The 20,460-nt window shown below is 30.8% G+C and overlaps 3 protein-coding genes across 10 annotated transcripts; 2 read left to right on the forward strand and 1 right to left on the reverse strand.

The window, feature by feature from the left end:
- The first annotated feature begins 41 nt into the window (after positions 1-41).
- Atg13 (Autophagy-related 13) lies at positions 42-7,396 on the forward strand. Of its 4 annotated transcripts, none has more exons than XM_011052801.2 (6): positions 42-190; positions 275-806; positions 4,082-4,430; positions 4,653-4,836; positions 4,917-5,247; positions 5,913-7,396. In XM_011052801.2, exons 2-6 carry the CDS (start codon positions 651-653, stop codon positions 6,123-6,125), a joined length of 1,233 nt encoding a protein of 410 aa, XP_011051103.1. In that variant the 5' UTR covers positions 42-190; positions 275-650; the 3' UTR covers positions 6,126-7,396. The 4 variants fall into 4 exon arrangements, with proteins under 4 accessions (XP_011051103.1, XP_011051105.1, XP_011051104.1 ...); XM_087416869.1 differs by having other exon boundaries at positions 49-190; positions 254-806; XM_011052803.2 differs by having other exon boundaries at positions 45-806; positions 4,917-5,238.
- A 410-nt stretch (positions 7,397-7,806) lies between these two features.
- On the reverse strand, positions 7,807-12,142 carry Hira (histone cell cycle regulator-like protein). 3 transcript variants are annotated; one of them, XM_087416848.1, is made up of 12 exons: positions 11,991-12,141; positions 11,687-11,914; positions 11,542-11,604; positions 11,296-11,406; positions 10,628-11,223; positions 10,234-10,515; positions 9,811-10,070; positions 9,170-9,722; positions 8,906-9,095; positions 8,543-8,827; positions 8,214-8,308; positions 7,807-8,125 (listed from the first exon to the last, which is right to left on the reverse strand). In XM_087416848.1, the coding sequence occupies exons 2-12, from the start codon at positions 11,721-11,723 to the stop codon at positions 8,003-8,005; spliced, it is 2,595 nt and encodes an 864-aa protein (XP_087272974.1). In that variant the 5' UTR covers positions 11,724-11,914; positions 11,991-12,141; the 3' UTR covers positions 7,807-8,002. The 3 variants fall into 3 exon arrangements, with proteins under 3 accessions (XP_087272974.1, XP_087272977.1, XP_087272983.1); XM_087416851.1 differs by having other exon boundaries at positions 11,687-11,804; positions 11,954-12,141; XM_087416857.1 differs by lacking the exon at positions 8,906-9,095 and having other exon boundaries at positions 9,364-9,722; positions 11,687-12,142.
- A 189-nt stretch (positions 12,143-12,331) lies between these two features.
- Positions 12,332-19,257, forward strand: mute (gon-4 like protein muscle wasted). Of its 3 annotated transcripts, none has more exons than XM_011052796.2 (16): positions 12,332-13,254; positions 13,360-13,653; positions 13,786-14,057; positions 14,163-14,338; positions 14,446-14,642; positions 14,725-14,848; positions 14,928-15,039; positions 15,092-15,300; positions 15,374-15,493; positions 15,657-16,307; positions 16,512-16,668; positions 16,770-17,325; positions 17,618-17,846; positions 17,940-18,525; positions 18,635-18,816; positions 19,143-19,257. In XM_011052796.2, exons 1-16 carry the CDS (start codon positions 12,815-12,817, stop codon positions 19,191-19,193), a joined length of 4,356 nt encoding a protein of 1,451 aa, XP_011051098.1. In that variant the 5' UTR covers positions 12,332-12,814; the 3' UTR covers positions 19,194-19,257. The 3 variants fall into 3 exon arrangements, with proteins under 3 accessions (XP_011051098.1, XP_087272958.1, XP_011051097.2); XM_087416832.1 differs by having other exon boundaries at positions 12,333-13,254; positions 15,122-15,300; XM_011052795.2 differs by having other exon boundaries at positions 12,333-13,254; positions 14,725-15,039; positions 15,108-15,300.
- The last annotated feature ends 1,203 nt before the right edge of the window (positions 19,258-20,460 follow it).

The raw sequence follows: 20,460 nt of genomic DNA on the forward strand, positions 1-20,460 counted from the left end.
AGATAAAGCGCGTTCTGAATACGTGCCCTGTCTTCTTACATCATGGGCATGTATATCTTAGATTCTTATATACCATGCGCTCAGTAACGACAGTACTCTTTCAATCGATTTGTACTTTGTAGAGTTCATTGTAAAAGTAGGAAGACAGAAGATCTCGTTGGCATATTCTTATATATTTTGATTCTTTTTCGTAAGTGAATTCAAATTTTCCAAATTGTCAACTTGTTCTGATAAAACAATATTCATGACGTAGATTAACATTCGATTTTCGAAGGGACATCATCTATTGTGTGAATTGTGATCGTACGCAGTGCGACGATGTTGTCGATTTTGTCGATGAACTTTTCGAGAAAGCGTATCGTGCGTGTGCTCAAATCTACTTACGAATTCCGAAGTCCATGTGAAGAGCTCAAAGTGCATCGATCGTGTATCGGATGCGTGTAAGCATTTGCAATCTTGATCTTTGCCATATGTGTGGTGTGTGAGAGAGAAAAAGAGAAAGAGAGAGAGAGAGAGAGAGAGAGAGACGGTTACACATGTCGAGGATGCGATGTATCTATTCCGTTATGATGCTACGACATACGTATCTTCCATTCTCACGTGTTCGAGGAACACCTGTAGTGCCGCGATTATAATTGCAGCGGTATAAAATGTCAGCACAGTTAAGCATGCAAGACAAGAAGGATTTGGAGAAGTTTACCAAGTATCTTGCGTTGAGGGCTGCCCAAGTCATAGTGCAGTCAAGATCGGGCCAGAAAGTCAACACTACATGCAAGCCGGACTCATCAGCTGGCGACTGGGTAAAAGTAAAGTTTACCTCAGTCCAATTTATCTGGTTTCATCAAAATTGCTGATCTATTTTTATTTTTAAGTTATATATGCACGTGTGTATTGATGGACAGATGCAGTAACCAAATACTAACATTTTTTAACTTTTCTTTACGACTTTGCATTATTTCTGAAGAAACATTGTATGCTTTGGGTTCATTATGATGATTACGTTCATATATGATGTGCATAATATATCATTTTATTTTACTTTAATATTTGATGAACAACAAGGATAAAATGCTATATCATGTGCATCATGCATGAAACAGAACGAACCTTTTCCCATTTGGTAACACATGTTTACATAATTGTCATTCTCTCTTTATTATTCTCTGAATGTCAGGAAAGATAGAATAATTTTTGATTTCTATCTCTAAGGACTGGTTGTTCCATCTTTGGATAAACTAGGTGATAATTTATCTACTGGATAAAAAGAGTAAAAGATAAACAAAAAAGTAAAAGAGATAAGAGAGTAAGACAGTGAGCTGAAGTTTACCAAAAGGTGGAAACAACCCAGCCTAAAGCCTAGTTTCACAACTCACAATTAACTCTTAATCGAAATTCAATTTATTCATTATCTCTTTCCAATTCTAGAATTAAAAAGAGATGAGAAACAAGTTGAACTCGATCTCGGTTAAGAGTTAGGCCTGGAAAGTACCCAATATCATAAAACTTGTTTCTTTGTTAAACAGTACATGTAAAATAGATGAAGCTGTAGAATGTATCACATCTGACTTTCATTATCATAGGAGGATTAATTATACATTAAACTATATATATTTATTTAAATTCATTTTTATTAGTAAATATATATAACAAACAAATGGAGTATATAAAGCAAATGGAAAAACAAATAGCACCGATTCAATGTTTTTTTATTTCTATTTATGTTCATTCAGCGTAATGAACACTAAAATTTATATCTAGAATAGTTTTCTTTTATTATGTTTTATTATTTCTATATTGAAATATCAGAAAATTGCAAGTAGATCTTTTTAGTAAGACATACTTAAGGGGTCATATATGTTTTTCAGCTTCAAAAAATCGATTTTTTTTTCTTATTTTAAAAGGTATACATCTTAGAAATATTTTAAAAACAAAGCGAATTCGATATTCGAATTATTGACAAAGTTACAGCTGCTTTAACAAAACTAGTCGCTCACAGATCAGATTTCCAACCAATTATCGGTGCGTTGTCGTCTGAATAAAAGAAAAGAAGAGAGGAAAAATTATTATATTATTTGTATGAAGAATCTGTAATGTATTACTGCCCATTTAGAATCCATAGCCGGCTTAGAACTGTGGAAAAGTACATTTCAGTCGCGTGTTTATTTGTATCGTGTATTCAGTATTTCAGATAAGTAACTAAGGTTTGGTTGCACCAACGTTACTTTGACTTTAAGCGAAACTTAAAACTCTCTGTCTTGTTTTAAAGCGAGACAGAGATAAAGAGAATTTTAAACTTCACTTAAAATCAAAATAATGTTAGTGCAATCAGGCCTTATAAATAGATATAAAAATGACAGGACGAATATATATCGACCAAAAAGAATCAAGAAATGATTCAAGACGACTTTCCCGATCCATTAAAAAAACGACCTCTGACGAAAACAAAAATAGAATTCGAAGAAGCTATGATGAGTGCATCTGCAAAAAAGTTAAAAGAGCGGCAAGATTATGAGGTGATAATAGATGCAACTTTTAGCTATCGAATTTTAAACTTTTTTTGCAGTGTTTATAACTATTAATACGTATGTAAAATGCAAAACATACAGAGATAACATAAAATATTTACAGAAATTGACATTCGAAGTCTTGGATTTAAAATTATAATATAATGTGATGAGTGTGAGCCACAGCGTATTTTTCTCTATTAACAAATTGACTGTTGCAAAAATTGTTTGTGATATTTCACTGAAACATGCTGCGGAAAAAACTCAAGAAGTAGATACATTTGAGGATGAAGGAGGAACTATTTCCGGAGATGGGAGACTTGGAAAAAGCATAGATTTTCATCTCTTTTCGGTGTGGTAACTCTTATTGGAAATTTGACGAGAAAAGTTATAGACATTATTATAAAATCGTCTTATTGTAAAGCCTGCGAATATTGAGAGAAAAAAAGTAACACCGAGGAATATGCAAATTGGAAAACATGACTGTGCCGTAAATTATGAAGGAAGCGGAATGCGGGAAATGTTTCAGCGATCACTTCAATTACACAGAGTGAAGTACAGACGGTGACGGTAAAAGATTTCGGGGTATTCCGAAAACAAATCCGTATGATACTCCGGTTACAAAAAAAAGAAAAAAATATGTAGATCATATACAGAAGAGGATGGGGACGCGTCTTTGTGCCCTTGTAAAAAAAAACAACAAAAAGTCTCGGAAAAAATCTTACAGGCAAACTGATCGATGAACTATAGCTCTATTACGGTCTAGCCATCAGGAGACACACTGATTCTATTGAAGAGATAAAGAAAAGCTATATATAAGTTCTTTTATAAAATTTCAAAGGACAAGAAACCGCAGCATCATTATTGCTCACCCGGAGAAGAATCGTGATGCTTATGACAACGAGCATATGCTGCCAACAACTCGAATGAATACAGACATAAGCTAGCACTTTCTAAATTCTAGAAAATACTATTCGACCTGTGTATAAGAATTTTAGCGAAAAATATTTGCTTTCAAGATATATTGACGACTATACTCAAAAATCGAATGAGAATTTGAATATTTTCATATGAAAGATTGCTCCAAAAGAGATATATAGCGACTCTATGGTTGTTGAAATCGCCATATATATCACAGCAGTAACATTTAATGAAGGCTACATGTCTCTGTTAATAATTTTACAAACTTTAAATTGCATCATTGGCAATGCAACATACTATATGTGTCAAGAGACCGACAGCATATTTCAACCAATAGTTTTCTTACAACCTCTCACCACATTTTGACTACTTTTCAGGTCCGAGAAATATATGATCCCTTAAAGATTTATATAATTTTGCTAAATGTCAAGATAATTTAAGATTAGTAATTATATTTTAAATATTATTGAAAAGTATTTTTTATATTCAGTATGTCTTATAAAAATTATTATTTTTTATAAAGAACTCTCTAATGCAAAATATTGGATTAAACCAAATAAATTGGATGATTCATACAGTCATTTTTAATTCTACTATTTATTATATATATTGATGAAAAGACAATAAAATAAATATTTCCATATTTGATATTGTAGTTTAATCTGGCAATAAAGGAACTACCAGAAGTGTCAGCTGATGCTAAAAGGGCACTATGTGGAGAGATAGTAAGCTCAGCTGTACCTCTATGCATAGAAATTTCTCTAAAAACAGTAGAGGGTGACAAAATGGTTTTAGAAACTTGGAGTCTCAGTGTTTTGCCAGAGCAAAGTGATCCGGCTGTACGAGTAACATATACTGTGTATAACAGAATGGGGATTTTATTGAAGTCCTTGCTTTCTGTATCAAGAGTTACGCCTGCTTACAAATTGAGCAGACGTCAAGGACCTGATTCCTATACTATGTGCTATCGAATATACATGGGAGAGCCTCAGCTACATAATTTAGGTTAGTTTATCAATGAATAATTTACAGAATTATTCTTTATTTTTTTAAATTTATATATTTCAGAATTTATTTATAAATATATGAAATGTATAGTGTGTGAATTATTTTACAAGTATAAAAATCAATTTATCAATTTTATGAATTTTTTAATTTTTCAATATAATATATATTAATTTGCTATGTAATATGATTTCTCATTGAATATTGTCCATTTCATAACAGGTGATAACTATAAACATGTAAGAGTAGGTCAATTGTGTACTCCAGTAGGCACTATACATCTATCAGTTTCTTATAGAACAAAAATGACGATATCACCCACTCATAAGGGACGAGATTCTATCATGCTTAAAAGTGATCATTTTCATTCAGACTTAAGTCCGCGTCATGCACGATATCAGCAAAGGTCAGTAAACATGGGTAAAATATTTACATGTATTTAATAAAAAATGTTTACATTTTAATAATATTTTAATTTAAATGTAGCGAAGAAACGTCAAAATCACTTAGTGACACCATCAAAGTTGGTGCATTTGTAATAAACAAGCCTGTTATTGTCAATGAGGAAGATCTCGTGATACCAGACGTACCATTCAGTTCGCTATTAACACCCAAACAAACGTCGCCTCCTCCAATATCACTAGTAGAACCTAATACAAAGACTACAATGGCAGTTCTTACAACTGATAGCAACAATGGAAATAACGAGAGACTTAATAATGATAATACAACTTCGAAATGCGCATCCCAAAACGGATCTAGAAGGAGTAGTTGTTCAATGACTAGCGCCAACGATGATTTTATTATGGTAGATTTGGTAATTGATGCTCTTAATCCGAACTGATAGCACGATAATGTATTATATATATATATATATCCTACAGTGTGAAATTTGCCTGATATCGAGAAACAATATTTCGCCCAGTTGTAAAAAAATATTTTACACTTTTCTTTTAAAATTATAATATTTAATTTAAGTTTCAATTTAAAGTTTAACTTGAATAATGAAAGAAATATACATATTTATATAGAAAATCTTTTAAACATAAAAAAATAGATAAGAAAATCTCTATAGATAAGAAAATATAATTTTATTATTCTATACCAATTTAAAATTTGAGAAAAGAATTATTGTAACAATTTACTTTATATTAAAAAATTTTTTTTAGTAGCAGTATTGAAATTCTAATTATCTCAATCAAAAATAGAAAAACTCTCTTTTTAGATTTGTATACAAATTTTTTAGATTATATTATTTTTTATTTACTTCCTCTTAAGTAAAAATTATATATAATACATTTTACAAACAATTTATAAAATATATAAATATTAATATATAACAAGAATTAATATATAAAGATTAATATTTTAGAATTTTTTATATATATTTTGTTTAAATAAGGAAAGCTATTTTTATTCTCATAACTTGGGCAAATTTTATACTGCATTTGTGTACGAAACAAATTTCAAATATTGTTACAGAAAACTCCATTTGCTGTCACGAATACCAATAGCGATGTAGGAGCGTTTTATCGAGAGTGTCAAAGCGCTCCACAATTGCAAGCCTTTATGGAAGAAAGAACACTTGCGGAACAATTGGGAGATCTCACTAAACAATTGGAAACATTTGAGACAAACATGCAACACTATGAGGACATTTTGTCATCTTTGTATCACACAGAAAATAATAATTAAAGATAGAAAGTCTGCGGACAAGTAATCGATTTAAACAAAGATTTGATTATACACAGCTTTTGTGTACAAATCAATCATTATAGTGGATGTACATTAAATGAACAATTTGAATATTTCATTTCCTGTGCTGATTCTTTTCATGTTTGTAATAAATATTTAGATAAATTTGATATTTTCTGCACGTGCAATGCAACTACAATAAAATGTCCGATGATGTTTTTTTATTATAATCACTAATTTAACCCTTTGTAGTCACTGAGGATACTGGGATACCTCCAAAAAGTGTAAAGCTTTATGTTTTTAAGGTCTTTTTTTAAAACAGAACTTAAACTGCCATTTATCCGAAGTTTAAAATACCTTTTTTGTGCTTTCGGCCGTATATTATTCTTTGGACGTCAATCTGCGATTTTTTTTAATATTAAAATTAAAAACTCTTTAAAAAGACATTGCATTTCCATTCTACAAAGTTTAAAGTTTGTTCAGTAAATTTTGTGATTTTAAAGAACAAAAACTGTGAATATGGCAATTAAAATGTTGAACTCATTTTGCCCTATATGTGATTACGAAGAACTTAAAAGTGGAAAAAATAATAGTGAATCTTCCGTATATTCATAAACTTTTTAAATGTTAATTAAAGCATTTTATGTGTGATATGAGTATATAGAAGATATCACATATTAATGGATCCATACGAAACTAATAAGGATCAACAATAAAAAATGAGTATAACGTGTTTTCCTTTTAATTTATTGATAAGAAATGGAACGTATATTCGTGTTTGTGTTTGGACTCTATCTAATCTGGATTAATTTTTATAAGCAAATTGAATGTTGTAATATTCTATTTGTTACAATATGTATTTCTAAGTTTTAGCAGTAAAATGTCTAATTTAGTATTCGTTGTTCATTCGCATATGTACATCCAACTTCAAATATTAAAATAATTTTGTCAGTTATATGTCAAAAATTAAGATCATTGATACACTGTTATGTTTTGCATCGAATAATTTTGCGATTTAGAAAATATAAATTAAGAATTGGAACACAAATGATTTTTCCTCTTTCTTCAATAGCCTGAATAAAATTAATCACTCAAATGTTTTGCTAATGTACGTTGCAAAGATTTTATGTAATATATATATGTAATAATCAGCAGAGCAAATGCTAGTTGTGATAATTGATTACTTAATATAATTTATTGCTTGTATAAAGTGTAAATTGCACTTGAATACTCTAAGATTAAACAATAAATATAAGTTGATTATGAAATAATCTAGTAATTTATTTGAAATAATCTTAATTATCCTATCCATTACATTTAATTTTACTCACTTCAATAATTATTAGGTGTTGGAATTAATTCGTAGCGTTTTACAAGTGATGGGAAGTACTTTCATTAATGTATTTTTTAATGCTCATGTGAAATAAATAACATTCTTTCATTAAAAACGCTACGAATTAATTCCAACACCTAATATAAACTCGTAAAAATTAGTTTTTGATTTTTAAAATTATATGTTATGATAAAACGAATAGTTTATAGAAAGAAAATTTAAAACAGATTTTTATCTATCGATATATTATGAATTTATCTGTAATCTATAATCATTATCTGCATCCATATTACTTTTTTGAAGTAACTCACCCGTTAAATAGTATTATCGACGAGGGAAATCAAATAATTTTCTTTTTTCATGATAAATGCTAATATACCAAAAATTGTTTACTTATCATACATTTGTGTCAAGCGTAAATGTTATAAAAACTGTACAATCTTACTATATATCCATACAGATATCTTTAGAAATATACAAGATATTCATAAGAAAAGATTACTTGCTTTTGGTATAATGAATTTGCACTGTTGAATAAATTACATTAATTAGTTTGATTCTTCAGTGTCGTTAATTGCTCCGAATACTCGAGGTATAATCTTTGCCAACGAAGATGACCACCAATTACAGCCAGTACATCACCCAGAAGTTTATGTTTCTTTATTCCCTATTTGATATTTGACATGAAAAATAAATATTATACAATCAAATTAATTAAAAATAATAAAATTGATGACGAATATAAGTAGTATTACCAAAATAACAGGATCCCATGCACTTTTGGAAGCTGACGTATGACTTGGACCCAAAAGATCGTCCAAAATTAGTCTTAGACGTTTCTCCAAACCGTCTAAGAAATATTAGAAAAAGAACAATGCATTACTTATGAGAGCAGTCGACTCAATGAATCTCAAATTCAATATCGAGTCTTATCTATGTATGCCTCAATTTTATTTACAAGATTGATGAGAAGAATTTAAGATTGTTAATGAAAAGGTATGAGGTGAATAGTAATCCATTTCGGAAATCCATGTTTCATATTATAAAAAATACACGAGAATAAAATATAAATTACATGGCGTACCTTGCGTTAATAAGAATGACACCAAAGCCATAAGCCAATGAATGTACTCTTGAGCACTTCCAAGAGCTTTAGATGCAAGTAATTGCTGTTCCAAATAGGAAACCACGCTTGGTGCACTATGCGGTAATCGCGGATTTGGTAAAATATTCCCGGAGGTTCTAAGTAGTCCTTCCTGTAATGATGATAGAGGTCCTCTAGGCGTCCTATTGCCAGAAGTACTCAGCACATTGAATGATGACCATCGCCAAACTGGGTCCTGACTGTCTCCAATTAACAGCCATGTCCCTGTATACGATGTATGTATATAATTGTTATATAATCATATATAAATGAAAAATGAAAAATGACAAGCTTTTGCTATACCCATATCCTTATGATACATATACGCTCGTGCATTAGTAAATGCTACATGAGGCATTCCATTATATAAAGTGCATGACAACAGAGACGCTCCAGGCGCTGCTAAATGAGCAGCCGAAGTTGAAACGATCATTCTGCATGTATTTCCTATTTCCCATACGCGAACCGCACCACAGCTCGATATTACCATCACCTATTACATTTTTTTTATAATTATAAACAAATATTATAAACACACATGATGCATTAAATCGATGAACAAGTTACCGCGTTTCCAACAGCATGAACCTTCGCCAAAGGTGCCGGTGGCGCTAATGGTGGTGCTGATCGGCATCCTTTTGCAGGATGAAATGTATGAAGACTCCCATCTTCCAAACCCAAGGCTATCACAGCCGGTGATGCCGCTAATGCCACAGCACTATATCCTAAATAGAGATCCCATGTCGGTTCAGAATCTGTACCTTTAAATACTTGCAAATGAGCCAAGCCATGACTATTAGTGACAGTCACAGCATAATGACCCGCCTGTTGGGATAATGAACTGGACGGCTTCAATGGAGGTAGTAACATCTGACCTACGCTCCTATCAGATATGAATTTAGGCTTTTTATTCGGCGACGAATGATGTATCTTTGGTGTTGTTTGTTCTTTGCGTTTCAATGTAAGAGAGGATTCTGGGGCGTCGGCAGCAACTGATTTGGACGACGAAGTAACATTGGGTGCAACAACATCGTTACGTTTTTCTATCACAATCGAGCTTTTCGTTTGTACTTTACTAGTGAACGTCGGTGTACCTAAACTACCACTGATATTTGTATCTCTGAAAATTGATAAAAAAAAAGTTACAAGATTTAATATCAAATCCAGACATAAATATATAAATAGAAAGTTTATATATTTTAATTTACGTTGTATCTGCTGGCGGTGGAATAAACATAGGAGTAATTCTTCTTTTCCCATCTGAAGTCCTCGTTTCAATTTGTTTATTAATAGGTCCCTTAACTGGAGTAGTCACAGTGTTAGTGACAGGGGGAATACTAGGAGCGGATGATACTTGAAAAGATTGATTCGATGCCGGTTGTTTCAAATTGAGAAGTTCTGGTGCTTCCATCACCATACAACCTCCTTGAACCAATGGTTTACCATACAATCGTTCATGTAGACTACTCTATAAACCAAAAATAATTTTGGTTTTGTAAGATATACGAAGGCAATAAGTTGCATACATAGCGTACACACACACACGCGCGCGCGCGCGCGCATCACAAATCATACATATATGTGTATGTATATTTACATCATGCAAATATATTATATATATATGTAATTACTTGTTCAGCAGGATCAAGAGGTTGTCCTAATTCCTGTTGAGTAAATTCAATAAATACAGCTGTTCCATCCCAAGAACATGCGGCAAGACGAAGACCACATGGCGACCAACTAGCATCTAATACAGAATGTGTAAATAACTCGTGAATTACGACCAAAGGTCTTTTTAAGGATGTTAACCACACAGATAGAGAACGATCTCGTGATCCTATTGCAACACAGCAATACTGTTGTGGCTTAGAGGAACCTGGTTGTTTCTTCTGTAGAATATTGCCATTAAATCTCTAAAATATTGCACAGGTGTTCAATACAATAATTTTCAATTAAAAGTCTTCTTAATATTAGAAAAAAAAGAAAAAAGAAAAAAAAATAAAAAGAAATATGTCCAATGCTTACAACACAAGTTACTGCCTTTCTATGCCCAACAAAATCTTTATCCTGTGTCCATCCATCTCTTTCAATTATTTGAGCTGTAGGTCCTCCTCCATTCATAGCATGGGCAGATACTAAATACTGACCATCTGGACTCCAGGAAAGTCTTAGAACATGAGTTGTGCCACCACATTCGTCGAACGGCTCAGATATTAAAGCTGCTTCCGTCCAATCCGTAGTATGCCATACCCTCAATGTTTTGTCATCAGACTGAGATGCTAAATATTTCCCCACAGGATCCCAAGTAATTCCTTTCACAAAACCTGTATGACCTTTTAATACTGCAACTACTGCAGGAAACTTGGATGCATCCCATACTATAACACTGTTATCCACTGAGGCAGAAGCCAACCATGGACTATGCGGTGCCCATGCAAGATCAAGTACATCAGCTTCGTGTGAGCGTAACGTTGCAATACATCTCCAAGTTTCGACACTAGCTTTTCCACCAAAAATAGAGCTTCCTCCTGATCCAGATAATCTCCAAATCATAATAAGTTTATCTACACCACCTGATGCCAACAATCCACTATTGCTCCATCGTACGCAATTCACACATGCTAAATAAAGTTAAAAAAAAATTTTTTTATATCAATGAGTTGATAACAAACAAAATTAATTAATTAAATTACCAAGATGATTGTCTAATTGGCACAGCATCTTTGGAACATTAGAGTCTAATTCAACAGTCTCATTAACTACCGGTTCCATATTCCATATAACAACTCTTCCTGAATCACCACCTAATTCAAATATAACAATAATAAGTACAAAAATAAAATTTTAAACATTACTGGTATTTTATTAACATTTCTAAAAAAAAAATGTTACTCCAATTTAATATATCTTTATTGAAGATATACAAACAATAAATATACCTTGACCACCAGTAGCAAACCTTTTTCCATTAGGATGTATATCAATAGAAAATATTGGATATCCTGACAAAAAAATAAACATTAAATCATTCATTAAAATTATAACTTTTTGAGATATCATGCAATAGCAGAAAATATCACAAACCATCATGAGTAACCCAATTTGGCTTGACCAGCTTCATTTTTATCGTCGTTCGAAGCTATGTGATAAGTAATCTTCGAGGCTAAGACAAGTAATCTTCAAATCTTGTCACATATTAAAGCTAATAAAGAAGTGTCCCCAACACAATTTAAAAATTCGCACGAGATATAAGACATAACCTTATACAGTCGTGTATATACAAAATACACCATGACATCAAATTAGTCTGGGCTGTGTTCAGAAATTTCATCCAACTTTATCTTTGCTTACCCTTGTTTAATATTGAGATTACGTTCGGGAACATTACCTAAGTGCTTCCATATATCGTTTTATCCTTGTTGTTTACTCCGGATCTACAATAGATTTTTATATCTATAATAGATTTCTATTGCTGATTCTACAATAAGTCTGTAGTCGGAAGTCTTAGAGTCATTCCACATAAACTTGTATAGTCGCGTAATGCATAAGGGAATCAACCAATCGAAATTCTTTTTTTCCATGGAATGGGAGGAAAGGAAAGATTCTGATTAGTTGATTCATTTATGCACTATGCATTATGCAAGATCTGTGCTGTGACCTTTAGTCTCAATCGATGAAGATCGTTGGCCAATCAATGTCGGTTGTATAAGTTGGCTATTGGTCAATTTCACTGATAAGACTTAGGACTGTCAACCGACTCATTGTAGAATCAGCATATAAAATCTATAATAGATTAAAATCTGGATAGAATAAAATCTAGACAGATAAAATCTAGATAGATTAAAATCTAAAATAGATTAAAATCTATAATAGATATATATAAAATTTATAATAGATTTTGTCTATAATAGATTTTATTTTTAATAGATTTTGTAATTGATCAATTTCTTACGACTTAAGACTTAAAACTTTTTAACTTGTAGATCTGAACTTTCAGTTTTGCGACAGAAATCATCATGTGATCTTTTTTGTCGCTGAAATGGCCAGTTTGAACAGCTCGTGAAAATATACCTTAATGACAACTCTGACAAGAGCCGGAAATGGTTAAGAAGATTGCTTGTTGTTGCACAATTGAAATAGTAACGTTTTTCATAAAAATAAAGTCGGTATTTATAATTAACTGTAAATTTAATACAAGTTATTTTCAATAAAATGGAAGAATCAACAAATAAGCCTGTGCAAAATGACTCTGATGTATTGACATCCTCGGTTTCCTTTATCGAATCACCCAAGAAATGCAATCTCTCTTTTTCAATTAACTTTGACTTTAACGACGTTAATAGTGAAAACTCAACTGATTCCGAAAATGCAGACTTACAAATCGACATATCCGAAGTGGATAATTATGAACCGTCTAGTAAACATAAGAGAGAAGCTGTTGAAGAAGCATCGGTACTTAATGAAATGGAAGAAGAGATTGAGAGACAACTTGATGCTAAAGCTGCCAAAACTAATTTAACTGCCACTAATGTCAAAAACATTTTGAAACACGTAATCCCCTACGAACATTTAATGACAATGGTACAAAAATGGCTTCAAGATACTGAAAATGATATTAATATTGGTCCTAAACTCACACGAGCTAAAGCTAAGTATGTGTCATGTAGATTGTATGTATCTTTTAGATGTAATTTGAATTTTTTTCTTTATATGTGTAATAATGATTATTTGCATAACTTTTGGTTTAATTTTTATAGAAAATTAGCAGCTGCCAAAGTCGATATACTATGGCCTATTACTACAGCACAAAAAACTTCCTCTGAAGTACAAGCTTTAATTCAGGAGGAGCTACCAGAAGATTCATCTGATGAAGAATATAATCCTGAACATGATAAACAGAGTGATGATGATAGAGAAATAGAAATTACAGGAAATAGTGATATTGAGTCACAATTATCACTATCAACAAATAGTAAGAATATAGCTTCTTCTCAACAACAAATGTCATCGCATATACTATATGATTCTGAAGGAATTTTCAAAATACCTGCGTATGTGTGAAAAATATCTATCTTTATTATATTTGATTGTATTGTAAGAGCTTTTAACATTTTTTGCTTGTATAAGATATCTTAAAATATCATTAATTTATTTCATAATAATTAATAAATATTATTTTTAAGTGTCCCGCCTATTACAACAGAAGAAGAGAGTATTGGCCAAAGAACGCGCTCCAAGTTATCTTTAAGCGAAACTTCTTTGGAGGAAATAGAGCAAGCATTTATACCACCTGATATAACTGCTGATATGACTGACGATTGGGATTGTGAACTTGATGAAGATTGGGATAACTTCTTAAAAGAATTTACGCAACCTTTGACGCAAGAACCAGCTGTAGAAGATGATCCAGACGCAGATCCAGAATACAATATCTTGGAGGATGAAACAGATTTATGTATGCATTCTCAAAAAAATGATATAATATTTATATCTATATTATATTTCACTTTCTTGATATATTTTGCACATAAAAATTATATTCAACTTTAATAAATATTAGGGGACAAGGAAGAGCTTAGAACAGATAGAGCAGTAGAAGTTCCTCGTAAGGAGCAATATGATTTGATTGCAGAATTACTTGAATTAACTCCTATGTTCTCAACACAAGAACAAGAAGTATCAAGAAAAAAGAAAGTTCTAGATAATACGACACCACCAATTGAGAATGATGCTATGGTAAGAAAAATTATATCACATTTGAACATAAATGTAAATTTATGCAAATGTAATATAGTTCAATAAAAACTAATAATAATTTATACTTGCTCTTTTTATGCTTTCAGAATTCCTCTGTAGTACATCTTTTACCAGTACTTGCAGAATCTGAAATGCCAAAATTGATGGATTATGAACGTCTTCTATTAGCAACACAATTCCAACAACACGTACAACTAATGGCACAGCATTTTGTTATGACTTACATGCATCCAGAATATCATTTATTGGCAAAAGTATGTAAACAGAACTTGAATAGTTTAAGGTATGATTATATAATATGATATCAGAGATACAGTAAACCAATCAAATCATAAATTCTCATTAAAAAATATCATACTTATTAGATATTTGAGCAATGGACCGAAATCTGCATTTAATATAAAAAATTTGGAAGCAGCTTTAAAATTGATATCAACTTGGGAAAATAAGTTTAATGACATAAAGTTTTATGCAAACTTCAAAAAAAATGTAACTAATGAAACTGCTAAAACTAAAATGTATTGTGTAAATAAATATAAATATATCGAACAATTTCTCCCTGAATTAGAGAAATTATTTGTTGAAAGTAAGGCTCTTATGTATCCACATCTTCTACCGTCGATACCTTTCAGAAATGGAGTTAAATACAAGAAACCTGTATATTCAAAAGCGGAGGAAACGTAAGTATATTCAAATTTATGTGTTAAAACATTTTATTTTATCTTATTTCAGTATATTGCATTTCCAGTTTAATTGCACTAGGCATAGAACAGTTTTTGCCATTTGTTTCTTCTAAATCAAAAAAATTTCATACAAAGAAAATGCAGTTGTTCGACGCAGTTCAACTTATTAGCCATTATCTATTACCATGTAGAGATGCACAAGGAATATTGCATCATATTTATAAAAGACGTTGTTCTAAGGATGAAAATCCAATCAAGGTATTAATATTTGTATATTGTGAATATTTTTGAGATTTATATCATAAATACAATTAAATAAAATTTATTACAGTATTATTTTGAAAAAGGTTGCGCTCCTAAAATAGTACATTATGTAACATCTGAATTTCCACTGAAAGCTCCAAAGGATCAATCAATAGAACTTTTACCTCTAAAATGGCAAACATATCTTGTAAGTATAACAATTACATTATATTTATATTTAATAGAAGAAAGCAGTAATTTATGTTTTATTTACACGTTAAATTATACATGTAACATATCTGCAACTTAACCTGCCTCAATCTGTTAATATTTAATTATTATAAATATTAATTTCTTATTTATTATTACAGCAGAAAGAACATAAAAATGATTTGACAAAAAGTAGATACATATTTGACTCGTACAGTAATCTTTCTCTTGCTAAAGAAGGGATTAATATGAACGCAATAATGAAATCATATCCTAGTATCCCTAATAACCATCTTTTACGAAATCCAGTTGTAAATATGTTACCAAAGATATTACCTGCAACTTTAAATCCCAAAGCTTCGTCTAAAATAGATAATTCTACTAAAAAAAGTTGCAAATTCGATAGCGGCGAAGATAAAAAAATAGTTGATAATAGTACACAAAATACGGAAATACATAAAAGAAAAACGGCGGTACATAAAGGGCATACAAATTCTTGCCCCTCAAAAGCAAATATTTCAGATGTAGAGCCAATACAAACAGATAAATCATTAGATAAAAATAATATAAAATTAAATACTGTATTAACTAGAAGTTCAAAAATGTCCAAGGAGTCTCCACAAATATCACCAGAATTACCACAAATACGAAAGACCACTCCACGATTAGCAAAAACAAAAAGTGCCCAAAATATGAAATTGATGGCACAAGCTTTAGGTTCAAAAAACTCGTTCAATTGTAGTACCTTGAAATCTAAAGAAAAGGATGCCGCAGATAAGAATATTGATGAACATTGTTCCACGTCAAAAGTTGTGAGTTCTATCTTTTACATTAAAAAAATGTTGAGTAACATATTTATCCAAATATTAGGTGTTGGAATTAATTCGTAGCGTTTTTTAATGAAAGAATGTTATTTATTTCACATGAGCATTAAAAAATACATTAATGAAAGTACTTCCCATCACTTGTAAAACGCTACGAATTAATTCCAATACCTAATACATTTTTTCACTTAGGATAATGAAGAAGAAATAGCAGAATTAATGTTAGCCAGTAGTACAATAATAAAAGATCCGGTAAGTAGAAAAAAGGCTAAACAAACTAGAGAATTAGAAATTATTAAAAGATTATTAAAAGCTGAAAATCCGTTGACTGAAGAAGAACGTGAAGCAAGTAAGTTAATGAAGTGATTGTATTATAAAATATATCAAATTTATTTTTAATTTATATAGAATTTTATATATAATTTATATTTATATTCTTCTTTTATATAGAATTTGCAGCGTCATATCTTCAGAAACTACACTTGATATTAGAATCCAATGATCCAGAAACGTTTAAGGCTGTGATAAAGTTATTTTTGGATTATAGTGAAAAATTAGACAGTATTAACCATACAGTTACTGATCCATCAATAACTGATGGATCTGAGGACTTTCCAACAAATAAACAGATAGAAGATAATGCAATTAAAAAAGATATACTAACAATTCAATTATATCAAGAAATTTGTAAAAAATTACAAAATTATCCAGAAGTATGTACGGACTTTGTATTATTTTTAAAACCACATCAAGCTGCAATAATTGGTAAATCTGCCGAATATATGATGTTACAAAAAATGAACGATTTTGTTCATGTCGCTCAAATATATTTTGCTAAGCAACCATCACGGATAGCAAAGATGATGCAGGCAATTACACAACTTTCATCTGATCCATGCACAACTTTAGAAAATGTCTATGCCGTTATGAATACTGTTTTTAAAGGTCATCCACTCGTTATGGATTTGTTCTTACAAATCCTACCTACCGCAAAACCTCCCGAAAGGTAATAATTTTTTTATATAAATGAAAAGTAAATGTGCATGAATTATATACGGTGATTCTTAATTGAATAATTCTTAATTAATACTTTAGGCCAAATTTAATGTGTAAAACAAGAAAAAAATCATATAATTTAAATCGTTTAGACTTTATTTTGCAACATGTAATAAATAAAAAAAATCTCTGAGTGATATATAATTAAGAATTAATTCATATAAGTTACATTGTACAATTTCTTATCATAATATTTTTATATCATTTATAAATTATGTTTGAATTGTATTTGATATTTTTAGTTTGTTTGCACCTCATATGTTTGAAAATATGACATGTCCATTAGGACCTTATGATAAAAATACAACTTACATGGAAAATGCATCAGAGTTATATGAAAATATAGAATTACCAACAGCAACATATCAGGAGGATCCATATGGTGGGGAGAATTGTAAATGTGATTGTCATAATATTGATGAAGCAAGTTCGAAAAATAATTCTGAACATTGTGTTTCCTGTGGTATACGAGTATGCATCATATATAACAATATTAAATACATAACTTTTACATTTGTTTCCCTTAATACGGATATTCATTCTATTTGTTTCTCTTCTTTTAAGTTTCTTAATGGAAGAATTTATCTTCAAACACCTGAAGGATTACGACCTGCAAAAATTACATTTGCCGGAGAGGATCGGGAGAAATTAGAAAATATTGCACGAATATCATTAAAAATTGCTGATAAAGCTATTCCATCAATTTCTTCTAAAAAACGACGGAAGTCATCAAAAAATAATTCTAATCACGAAGATCTTTGTAAAAAACAGTGCGCTACAAAATACTCGTCAATAAAAGATAATGAAGATAACGAAAAGGCAATAACAAAGTCAAAAAGAAATGTCAAATTTACACTCAAAACAGATCAAAGAAAAATTTTAAAAAGAATAGGGATTGTAGATCACGCAATTGCAGAGAAAAGAATGCGCATATCTCAGTGCAAGAATAAACGAGAAAAAAAGATTGAAGAAAGTGATGTTTCATTAGAGCAAAATGAACCTGATATTATAAGATATGAAAAAACAAGTGAATTTATGGAAACTGAAAATAATTCCTGTACACAATTATCAATGCAAGATAATTTGTCAAGTACTGAAGTAATTGCAAAAACACAAATTTCTTCAAATATAAGTAATAATATTAATTCAAGTAAGTCTTATCTATGAATTATATTCTTAAAATTTGAATAATAACAATTATGATATAACACTCAAATAATGTACCTTCTTTAATTTTGTATAATTTTTATGTTTAATAGAAAAAAATATAGAAACAGTGCTTACAACGGAAAATAATATATCATCGAAATCCGATTTAACTAATGATAAACCATGGACACGTCAGGAAGATATGATTTTGCTACAAAATATCAAAAAGGAATATTCTGAAAATTCATTCCTACTGATTAGTGAAAAATTAGAAAATCGTACTGTTGATCAAGTAATATTCTATTTATTTTTAATATATGTATATACAGAGTGTGTCCCAAAATTTGCGCATTTGGAGTATAAAATATGATACTTTAAAACAACTGCTAAAACAAACAACTTTTTGCTTTAGCAAAATTGCGTCCGATAAATAATTTTTGCGCTTATTTGTAAATTTGTTAACCTACTCTCCTGCTTGTTAGATGCAATTTTGCAAAAGGAAAAAGTGGTTTAGCATAAAATATCATGCTCTGTATTTCGAATACACGAATTTTGGGACATCCTTTATACTTTTACACATACACACACATATATATATAAAGATATTCTTTATTGTAGGTAAAAGAGAGATGCCAAACTTTACTTTCTTTACTTCAGAAAATGATGTAAATGTATATATGTGTATATAATGAAACCTGTGATTTTGTATTATAATAAAAGTACCAAAAAAGTACTACTACTTGTATGCATAAACCTTGTTATTTACATTAAAATTTTTTGCATTTGAAGTGATTTAATACAAGAAAATGTAATAGATTCAATAAAAAATTTGTAGCACGAACTTCAAAATTCAAACAGCTGTAATTTTGTTAAAATTCGAAATTTAAATTAAAAAAGTTTCAAATCGTAAATCTCTTTCGAAAGATTACTGTCTTTTAAATTTCTGTGAATAATTGTCAAATTTTTTAAAAACAAAAATGAAGTAACGTTATCAAACATTCGTTCCAATATACAATATTTATTCTCCCTATATATTTATTCGTTGAGAGAAGGGTGGGAGGGATGAGAGAGAGAGAGAGAGGGGGGAGAGAGAGATTTGATAATAGTTATGATCAACGCGATGTTGCAAACGCTTTGAAGCGTTTTTTAATTGGTCAGTTTGTAAAATTCTTTCTAATTGGTCCATCAAACGCTTCAAAGCATTTGTATCGAAACTTTGACCACAGCCAATAACATCGCATCGACAAGTCGATCGAGAATGGCAGCGTTCAGCGGATTCAACAGTTGATTGTTTATGATTGTTGATTGATGATTTCTTCCAGATCTAAGATGTTGATTGGATGTTAAAATAATACACCAATAGCAGCGAGCGCTTACTCGACTGTTGAATCGGTTGAACACAGCCAATGAGTGTATTTAGCATTACCATCGCTCAGTACCAGAGCTCTTGTATTTGTTTGATCCATATTTTTAGTTCTAACAGAATATGCCAATCAGATGCAAGAGCAGTCTGAACGCATGAACGCTCAGTGAAGCCGCCGTCCCATGAGCGGAAATTTACAGCCAATTACAACTCTGCAATCATTACTCTGTTTTTTTTTCTGCGATTATGATTGGTCTCGCTGTTCCGTTCCGCTGTGGATGATAACCTGGCGGTTATAGACTGAATGCACCCAATGGCTGCGTTCAGCGGACTAAATAGTTGAGTGAGCGCTCGTTGTTATAGTATATTCTTTTAGATCATCATTTCAATCAATCAGCATTTTAGATCTGGATCAATAGCGAGCACTCACTCAACTGTTGAATATACACAAAAATTATTGACAATACACAAAAACGCAAGAGTGTTCATCGCATGGTGGAATGATATAAGGTGAAGCGTTGCACATAATGGCGATAGCAATATTGAAAATAACCAATCAAATGTGTCTCAAAT

This window comes from Acromyrmex echinatior, chromosome 1 (assembly GCF_024713525.1).
Source record: "Acromyrmex echinatior isolate Ae372 chromosome 1, ASM2471352v2, whole genome shotgun sequence".
In the NCBI taxonomy this organism is placed as follows: Eukaryota; Metazoa; Arthropoda; class Insecta; order Hymenoptera; family Formicidae; genus Acromyrmex; species Acromyrmex echinatior.